The sequence below is a fragment of a genome, unplaced genomic scaffold, assembly GCF_019419815.1.
Source record: "Pyrus x bretschneideri cultivar Hongxiangsu unplaced genomic scaffold, Pyrus_bretschneideri_v1 Contig30, whole genome shotgun sequence".
Taxonomy (NCBI): Eukaryota; Viridiplantae; Streptophyta; class Magnoliopsida; order Rosales; family Rosaceae; genus Pyrus; species Pyrus x bretschneideri.
The window spans coordinates 2,452,752-2,463,711 of NW_025999613.1; the positions used below are offsets into that span (position 1 = coordinate 2,452,752).

The window sequence follows — 10,960 nt, forward strand, 5'->3', positions numbered from 1 at the left end:
GAATTGTGAAACAACATAATAATTTAATTAATCAAATGATTACTTTTTAATCACCGAAAGGTCCAAATAAGAACATGTTAATTATATTTGAAATTCATTAAGAGTAAAATGTTGTAACCTTATTGGCTAGATTATTGTCACTTTGATAAATTGCTTCTGCCTTTGTGAGGGCTTCTTGCCAAGATTTCAACTCTTTATAATATGGATGCTTGTACCTATTCGATAAGGATTGCTTGGTCTAGGATTTGCTTTGAATCTGCTCGACAAATTGTGCATGAATCTTCTTCCACATTTGTTGCACCACTTGCCCTCTTCAATTTGGCCCGCGGAGGTGGTTTTTGAATTAAAGGGCATGTTTTAAGCCCTTACCCTTGCTATCTATCCGGAGTCGTTTCCGTTGTATGCCACTAGGTCCCTATGGACAAGGGGACAAGTGAATCATCATCAATGCTTGAAGATGCTCTAATACTAGTTTATTTTAGCATAGAACATGTGACAATGATATAGTATTAGGCATAACAGTTACATGTTACACCCTGTACCTTCAAATATTGTATTTTATTCTCGAACCATGTGAATTGACCAAATTGCCCTTGGATGGGTGTCTTGAGAAATTTTCAAGCCTTGACTCGAACTTTAATTTCTTATACTTTCTTAGTCTTCGTAAATATTCATGTCATTCGAATGTGAGATAGAAAGTAAAATTTAAATCAACATGAGGGTCAATTTGTAAATTTACAACTATGAAAGGACAAATTTGTAATTTCACTTTATATATTTTAAAGTGGGTTATACCCACTCTCGGCCTCTCTTCCCTCACTTCATGTTGCTCTCTCTATCTAAACTATCTCCCTCTCTGCAACTTACACTCTCTAGCACCAAGAGAAAACCCTCACCACTCACGATTCCGACCAAAACTCAACCCCAATACTGTATATTTGGAATCCTTGAGACCTAGGGAGTTCGAATATGGTCATGCATGCATCAACGGGGCATCATAGAGTGCTCTGCCATTGAAGGCGATAGCCCAAGCACTTAAACTTGAACCCAGGTAAGGTTCTCTATCTTATCTTCGAATCCCTGAGTTATTTTCATGTATGTGATGTGATGTGATTTTGGTGGTGAATGCGAGGGTTTAAACATCTATTATTCCTTTGTGCATGCATCCCTGCACCGAAGATGAACTTCGGTGAAAAACCGTTGAGTTCGAAGCCACCTGGGGTGACATTCTCTGTGTCTTAATTCGTGTGGCCTTGAGGATGAAATGTAGGTGCTTTCAAGTTGAGATCGAAGACCCTACCTGTGCATGCACTGTGTTTCCTTTTTCCAAAATCCGGCGAACTACTTAAAGCCAAACCCGTCGAATCCCAGGTGGATTGGACCTCTCCTTTTCCTAAAATAGCATTAGGTAAGTTTCTGAGCTTCTTTGGACTTATATTGATGAATTTTGGTTAAGAAATACGTTGAATTCGAGCTCGTGGAGGTCTTAATCGATTTCTAGAATTTAATAGCAGTTTCCGGCGACGAACGGTGCTGAACGGCAATGGACGGCGGTGAAAGGCGTCGGCCACCGTTAGAATTGACGACGCAGACTGCTATTCTATTAGAGTTAACAGAATCAACTAAAGGTATATTTTGTTAACCCTTATAATATTCTCCGACGACCGGCGCGTGGCACCAACAACGACGTGTGTGACGCATACTCGCCAAACAGAAACGGCACGTTCGCCAACGATGGCTCATGGTGGCGCGTGGCCGGAGCACAACGGTGTGTGGTGGCATGTGCACGACCCGAGACTTTAGGGTTTTTTTTGTGTTCTGAGTCATGTGGTGCCCTCCATTTGTGCAAATTCAAAGCCTAAATGGAAGCTATGGATTAATTTTCATAAATTGACTATTAAAGCTCATTTTAAGCTATATGTCAAATTCACAGGTTTTGTGTAGATTAAAAAGGAACCAGGCAAGGAGCTTAATAAGGAAAGACGCTCTGCTTACCTGTGAGTGACCCATTTGAAAATAAATGTTTTTAAATAAACTATTATTAATGTTGATGCATATTAATATTATTGTTACACTACTACAAAAGAGGTTATCACTGACGGTGTAAAAACCAACAATAAAACCCAATTACTGTTGGATTTTTGGTAAAAATCCAACATAAAGTCGTGCAATGTCGGCTAGGTGAAGCGACACCATTGCCACCGTCACCAAAAGGGTATTGACGTCAGTTAGTCCATTTAATTCGCCACCAAGAAGCAAAGTAATATAAAATAGAAAAGAACAACAGCGTCGCTTAAAAGCGACATCCAACATTACGTCGGTTAGAAGCGACGTTAATGTCTGACATGATGGTGGTTCTAAGCGACGTCAAGCAACAATTAAAGAATTAAAATATCAAACCTACTATCGGTCCTAACCGACATCACATAAAAGTTAAACAAATAAAATACTCAAACTACTGTCGGTTTTAACCGACATTACATAACATATGGATACATAAAATAATTATTATGTTGTCGTTCATAAGCGACACCAAATATATTAATAATATTTAAATAAATCTTTTTCCATTTTTAATTAATAATAATTAAAAAAATATATAAAAATAAATCACACCATATGTCAATGAAAAAACAAACAATTTTAAGCAAACTTCATGTTAAAAATAAAATTTCTACCAACTATATATTAAATTTAAAATTAACTACAATTCCTAAAAATGTACAACCCATACAAATTCTTCTCGAACTCTTGCAAAAGATTTTGAACCGGTTGTGTGGTTCATAGTTTTCAACTGCCAATTATGCTTATTTTTTTCGGCAATCTCCTGAAAAATAAAAGAATTTATTAGACAAATTTCAAGGTATAATAAAATAAATCATGAAATGTTTACCTTTGTTTTTTTCTTTATTCCAGTATGCCACCATCGGAATATTTCTGTAGTCTCTAATCTCTACCGCTACATGTTTCTAAAACGCACTAGAATTATCACTAATGCATTTTCCAGATGAATCAAACCAACAAGGCTGTTCTTTCCAATTTGGAATTGAGGGTCCACATCTCCGTTGACTTGATCCTTATAAATACAAAAAAAAATAATTAAAAACCAAGAAACAAAAATAAATTTTCAATTTAAGCATAAAACTAGTTAGAATACAAAATAGAAACTAAAATTAATAATCATAATAATTTACAAATGAACCACCTTCGAGCTTTTCCTCTTCGAATTGGAGTTCCTCAGAATGTTGATCTTCAAAATGGTGATCCATAGAAAATTGGGAAGGAGAAGAGGAAAAACAGAAAAGGAGGAAGAAGGGGACACACGGATGAAATAAGGAAGAAGAAGAAGAAGAAAGACTAAAATTGGGGGAGAAATGAAAGCACGGATGAAATGGGAAAAATAGGGGTTTAAACATGGGTACTTAGTTGGTGTCGGCTTAAATCGGCATTGATTGACTGATGTCGAATTAAATGTAAATGACGTCGGTTTTAATTGACGCCAACGTGACACTCTTTACTGATATTCATGCCGAGTCAAATGAACCAATCAACTTTCTGACACTCTTTATTGAAAATACAGTGACGGTTTAAATTAATGTTGGTGTCGATCTTAACCGACACCACCTTCTGACACACTTTTTGGAATTCATGTAGCGTCGGTTTAATGAAACTTATGTCGAATTAAAAGATGATAACGTCGATTAAAACCGACACTAAGTCTGAGAATACATTTCCTCTACAAAACAAGCGGGAAACTTCCCACCTAATATTTCAAATTATCCATCCATTTCCCGCCTGATGTTTATCCATCCATTTCAAATTATGTCATACAACATTTTAAGATTTTAATAAACAAAATTTAGCTTGATTAAAATATGTAATAAAAACCATAAATATAATTTTATTATAATTTACCATCACATACTAATTGAAACATAGTCTAATTAATACCTAAAATATATAAAATAATTAATATCGGTTTTAAATTGAAGATCAAATTCATTCATAAATATAATTTTATTATAAAATATCGATTTTGTAGTATCCACTAGTATAAATATTTTAAATTAAAGATCGAATTCATTTATTGTATTCATATAGGGTCAAGGAGTGTAGCTATAAAAAATAATCAAAATCGGAGTTAAAGTAACAGTAAAATCGTGATTTTTCGTTTTATAACCGTCGAAAAGTTTTATCCCGTTACCTTATCTCTGAATGTTTGTTTTTTTGCAATTTTTGGCGTATGCAATCTCAAAGTATATACAAACAAGTTTGACAGTTGGATCATTGAAATTAGTTTCGTAGGATGCATATCCCATCAAAACGATAGATTCACTAACACTTAAAGTTTATTTATACTTTCATTAAGTATACCATAAGATTTTGTGGTATCTACTAGTGTAAATATTTTAAACTAAAGATCGAATTCGTTCATTGTATTCATATAGAGTCAAGGAGTGTAGCTATAATTATATATATATATATATAATTATTATAGTTTTTAGGGGTATAAAATTGTTAAATTAATATATATAATTATATAATTATTATAGTATTTTTTTTAGGGTTATAAAATTATTAAATTAATATTTTGCTTATCGTGCATCATGTTACCTACGTGTATACCTGAACCAACCCGTTATCTTAACAGGTGCTTATTGGGTTACCCGATTCGTTATCTTGCAGACCCGAACACCTATTAATTTTGTGTCATATCGTGTAAGGGTTATCAAGTTGTGTCAGGAATTGCCAGGCCTAGTGCAGCCAATCCATTTGTAGACTTTTCTATATCTAACAATGTTCCCACCACATTGTCACATACATTCTTCTCAATATGCATAACATCAAGATTGTGTCTAATCAACAGATGCCTCAAATGAGGAAGAGAAAACACAAGGAGGGTATCCACCACTCATCGCCTAAAATTGACACTGTTTTCAAAATATTTTAAAAAATTAAAACCTATGTTGGCTACAACCGAGACCAACTTTGAAAATATTTCTTTAAACCGACGCTAACATTATGTCGGTGACAACCGACACCAGGTTTCAAAAATTTTAATAAAAATTAAAACCTATGTCAACTACAATCGACATTGTCTTTGAAAATATTTAAAAATTATCATTAGTGTCGCCTAGAAGCGACACCAATTGTCTTTTAACCAACGCTAACGTTATGTCGGTTAAAAGCGACACAGTTTTTTTTTTAATGTGACACTAGTATTAAAAATATTAAAATTAATGTCGGTTATAAGTGACATTAACAGTTTATGTCGGTTATAACAGACAGTAACTCCGACACCATATTATGTAGGTGTCAGAATGTCTTATCTGCCACTATGTTGTATAAAAGTGACACCACCCACCAATACAATAAGGTCGTTTTGTAGTAGTGTTAGTCTTTGACGAGTCTTAAGTATGATTAGTTTAAATGATATCTTGAGACTATTGGTGATTTATTTTCATCACATGGTTATCATACATGTTATATAGCTAGCTACGGCTGTAGGTTTATTGCAGGTACTGATATTTCTAGTAGAGGTTTGATTCACTAATAGAGGCTAGGCATCGATCAGGTAGATGCAATTTCACCTGCTTGCTATACAACTTGATTTACTTTGATTACGTGATTGATATTATTTTCTTTGATATGACGAAGTTGTGATATGAATCAGGTTACAATTATGGTAGTACTACATGTATATTATTTCCAAATGATTTTAACTAGATAAACTTGATCCACTCACCCTTTGTTTTTCAACCCCTTAGGACATAGCAAGAACAAAAAGATAACCCTGGGAGTGACGAGTGGACTTGGCAGTGATGATTTCACCTTTGGATTTGGTGATGATTCCTTTACTGCAATTTTATCTAGTTTGTAATAATCGCGTAATCGTACTTTTGATTATGCACTGCTGTTAACCCTAAAAACTACCAAATCTACGTGGCATGCAGGCTGAGTAACTAATGAGCTAACTATGTCATTCGGTTATGTAAGGGGCATGCCAACTCGATAGCCAAGCTTGACCGAGGAGTAAAATATGTTGATTTCACGTTGAGCACGCTGCTGACTTCTTGATCTTGCGACTGCGGTCGAGGAAGGAACACGTCTCAGCCTTCAGGTTCTAGAGCCTGAAGACAAGGCTGCTAGTTTTGTGAAGATCACAAATCATCGGTGCCATGTTTGGTCACGGTGATTATATTTGCGAGAGTATAAGCATTCTGAACTGGCACTAGACTATATGGACACAAATACTCAAAAGAGATGTATGTTTTGATGGTAAATATGGTTCGGCCGTCAGAATGCCGAACTCTAAAACTTACTTACGAGTATCCAATCATAAAACAACTCGGCTTTCAATGTGCCAAGCCTAATAACCTGTAACACCTCACTTTGACGAGAAGGCTAATAAGATGACCTCTACCAACAAGGACTCGAAAATGCCTATCGACCGAGACTTGGATAGGTAATCAGTCAGTCTTGAATCAGTGTTATTTATCCAAACTAAAGGTGCTCCTCGGTCGGCTGATTCTACGACTACAATGTTATTTATCCAAACTGAAGATGTTGTCGATTGCCTTCACAATGCTATTTATCCCAACTGAAAATGTGTTGACGGGAAGAAAGGGGAGGAGGATAAAATCTTAAAGGTTGTTGAGAAGCTTTGCGCAGGGCAATTTGTGTGTTGGATTTGAGGGGGCACTAAATGATGCACTCCCTCCTCTATTTATAGTAGCAAACCTTTTCCTAGCTGAACTAGACTTGTACTTAGATTAGTACTCCTCAACCTAATCTGATTAGGCCTCGGCCAATCCTAACTCCAATAGGACTCTAAACCAAGCTCTTTAACAAACCACATTCATCTCAAAATCCTTAGCCTTAAAGATTCATTGTTGCACTAGGTTTCAGCTATCCCCTTATCTAAACCAATCTTCTTCATAATGAGATACAAAACTTCTAGCTCTTCAACTACAACCTCAAAGCCTTCTTTCGAAGCAAACATTGCCTACAATCCCAAAGATCTAAAACTTTTACAGCTCTACCACCCCGTAGTATGATTCAATTGACATGTAATTCCAACCACCCTGATTTCCTCTCTGAGGCACATGTTTTTTCTAAGTCTAGTCTGATACCAATGATCTCGGTGGACTTCTCTAGCATTATCACCCCTTTCACCGCCTAAATCTTTCTAGAGGTTTACAATTTTTTTTTTACTTTTCTAGTCAATTTACATTTTAAGTCCTGTAGCTTGGCCTATTGGCTTAGATTTTACTTTTATAAACGTTTGTAATCTCGGCTTCATCATGAAATCATTGCATTCTATTTCTTGTTTTTGTTTTCATTTCTATTTCATTTACGTTTTAGGCAAAAGCACACAAAGTTACATTGAATTTTAAGTCCTCATTCACTCGAGGCACATAAAAGCACTTAACCGAACCAACTTCTCACTTCATTTGGTTAAGAAAGCCAGATTTACGTGAACTTCCACACACACTCAAACCTAAACATTGTCAGTTGGTAGCCTCCAACAGTGGCGCACTTGTTCTCTCTTTCTGTTGAGTTATCCAGTGGCATTGAGACTGAAAGCCACACTCGAGGCAAATACGTGTTCAACCCAGTCTAGACTATGTCCAAATTTTGACACCAACATAGCCATTTGAGTTAAACTTCTATTCTCGTAGTTTATATACTTGCACTTTTAATTCTTTATTTATCAATTGGCTCATACTCTATGATCTAAATATGGTAATTATCCAGATTGAAAAAGCTAAAACTTATCTGGTCCCTATTTGTAAAAGACTCAGTCAAGCAATCTGGCATATTGAATTTAATCCCATAATTAGGAGAGTAATTTTCTGTTTATCGTCCAAAAAGTAATGGAACTTTCTTCACGTGTCCTCCATATACCATGCAATTCACATTCTCCACTCATTAACCCATTTGATTATGGACCTGTAATCTCTACTTTTGCCAACTACAAGAAAAGCTGAGAGGTCGTGGAAAAATATCCGAGTTAGTTCAATCTCTGTCAAAATTCCAAGCAATTTAGAGATTGAACTTCCACGGTTTCTTGCTGAACGCTCATTACATCTTGTTGCAATATCCTTTGTCCTAGCGATTAAACCATCTTTTTTCTGTTGATTGGTATATTTGTGATAAACAGGAAAAAATGTCGTTCAGCGGGACCCAACAGAAGTGCAAGGCTTGTGATAAGACTGTTCATTTCATTGACCAGTTATCTGCTGATGGTATTGCCTACCATAAGACCTGCTTCAAATGTAGTCACTGCAATGGACAACTTTCGGTAGGTCCTATATGCATGACAATTTATGTACTGTTGTCATCTTTCTTCATCCTTGTATCTGAGGTCTTAGTTCGACTTTCCTTTGCTCAAGTATCGCTTGTATAAAAAAATAAAAATTAACGGTTACAATCGTCTTCCTGTTAAATTTGAATTTGCCTCTTAGAAAAATTTAGGAACTTAATTAAGGACTAGGTTGTTTCTTATCAATGTGGGATGAGAAAATTCGAACTTGAGACATCTTTCAATATTAGAAATAAAAAAAAATAAAAAGAAAATTCCTTACACCAATAGCTACCAAATAAGATGTTGCCTTTGAATAAAAATTGGCCTTTGAAGGATATTAATAAAGAAATCGACGAGATTTGGATGGAGAATGATGTAGTTGTTTGTTTGTTTTTACAGATGAGTAGCTACTCATCCATGGACGAAGTTCTATATTGCAAGCCTCATTTCGAGCAACTCTTCAAGGAGACTGACAGCTTTTCTAAGAAATTTCAGACATGTAAGATTCCTTTTCCCATTGCAATTTTCCTGGTCTGTATAAAAATCTTCTTCCTTTTCCTTTTGTAGTATTGATTAGCTAAATTTCTTCTGTTCAACCTTGTCTGATGCAGCTGGAAAGTCACAAACTGAATTGGTAACATCGTATCCCTTCAATACATTATTATGTGTCTAATGTTTTTATTTTTATATAGACATGTGGTAAAACTTACACATTCTTTTCTCTTTGTATGTACAGACTAGGACCCCTAGCAAACTGTCCTCTATGTTCTCTGGGACCGTAGACAAATGTGCTGTATGCACCAAAACTGTGTATCCACTAGAGAAGGTTTGAATCCCCCTAAAATTCCAATTCAAAATTAATATTTTATTATTTTAGAAACTCACACAAAGAGTGCAGAAAAACAAACTGGGAGTGTAAATAACATTTTTGCCATAATTTGCGACAGGTTACCATGGAGGGAGCGTTCTATCACAAGTCATGCTTTAGGTGTAACCATGGGGGTTGCTTCCTCTCACCATCAAACTGTGCTGCTTTGGATGGCATTCTTTACTGCAAACACCACTTTGCCCAACTGTTCAAGGAGAAGGGTAGCTACAACCACCTCACCCAGACTGCTTCACTAAAGAAAAATGGAGCTCCAATGCCAGAACCGAAACCTAATGGATCACAAGCAAAACAGGCAGAAGTAACAGAAGAAGCAAAACCAGTAGCAGAAGCAGAAGCAGCCCAAGAGACACAAGATTCAGCCCCACAAGAGCAATTATGATAATTTGCACCAACCATGTTGCATTAAGTTTGTGTGTGGTGTTGGGATTTTTAGAAGCAGGTCCAAGGGGCTTCTATAATTGTGTCACTTCCACCAAATGCCAGATGGAGGGAAACATTTTCTTTGTAAAGCATTTGAATTGAAGTCTTGTGAAATTGAAAGGCATGTTGAACTGTGAATTTCAATATATTGAAGTGAGTCAAACTTAATTTCCTCCGGCAAATGCGACAAAAAATTGTTCCATCATGTGATTCTTTGTGGGTATTCATCATCAAGTATGAGTGAGTGATCAAAACTTGAACTAGACATGGTGAGTACATGTGTTTTCTGATTGTTAGGGTACATGCGTTTTGATTGAACCAGTATAGCTACATTTTACTGCATGTACATGAAGTATTCCAAATGTCTCTGATAGGAAGTCAAGGACACGTTCAATTGTTTTGGAACTGATGTGAACACATTATTTTTCTCCACATGCACGCCCCATGACCGTTAGATAAAATACAGTAAAGAAAATCAATAAACAAAAGCAAATAGAGTGTGCAAATGGAAATAAATGGTGTACAAAAATCGTCTCTCTTAAACTTATGGGATGTTAATTACTAATAGGTATATCGATATCAGCAAAAATATATGTTACAAAATAATATTGACTAGCAGTTCATCTACAACGGGCAGATTGCAAGGGCTAGTGGTGTATTTAGACGCGGTAAAAGGTCTCAATTTCTGCCACCAGGTGATGTTCACGGTCAAATTCTACGTAACCACGTTCACAGCCTGTGGTAGATTGAAAATAACATCACGCACTAAAGCCATTGTGGATCACTAATTGACCACGACCCAAGATTTATATGCGATCAAAAATTGTTATTTACCATGTAATTACTATGTCCGGGTAAATTTATATTTTTAAGGGGGCTCATTAAGTCCGTGGTAGATAACCTTCTTTTACAATTGATATTACACTGAAATTTACCGAAGCATTACCTTTTTCTTTAACGGCAATTTCTCTAAATATCTCACAAAGTTTTTGACGGCAATGTTGTGAAGCTAAAAATAATTTAAAAAATTATGAAAGCGACGCATGAATTTTTAGGTTAAAAAAATGAAATTACTCTCGCTGCACATTAGGATTTCTGCACGCATGTAGCGGACAATAACGGCTCAATCAAGGAAGAGTCAAAGGTGATCAATATGAAGAGAGATTTTTCAGTGTGACCGGTCCATGACCGACTAGCTCCGGGTTGGTATACCACTTGTCATTATACAAATGGTGGGACATGTGTGCTAAAAGTAAATAACTCAAAAAATAAAATTATTCACCACTTATATAAAAACATATGGTATATTACCCTTGTTCTAGTCACAATGAAAATTTTCTCCA

General features: G+C 35.8%; 1 protein-coding gene across 1 annotated transcript; it reads left to right on the forward strand.

The window, feature by feature from the left end:
* Positions 1–7,993: 7,993 nt before the first annotated feature.
* Positions 7,994–9,852, forward strand: LOC103964567 (LIM domain-containing protein WLIM2b-like). The gene is made up of 5 exons (XM_048590174.1): positions 7,994–8,305; positions 8,708–8,807; positions 8,920–8,942; positions 9,045–9,134; positions 9,256–9,852. The coding sequence occupies exons 1-5, from the start codon at positions 8,171–8,173 to the stop codon at positions 9,574–9,576; spliced, it is 669 nt and encodes a 222-aa protein (XP_048446131.1). The 5' UTR covers positions 7,994–8,170; the 3' UTR covers positions 9,577–9,852.
* The last annotated feature ends 1,108 nt before the right edge of the window (positions 9,853–10,960 follow it).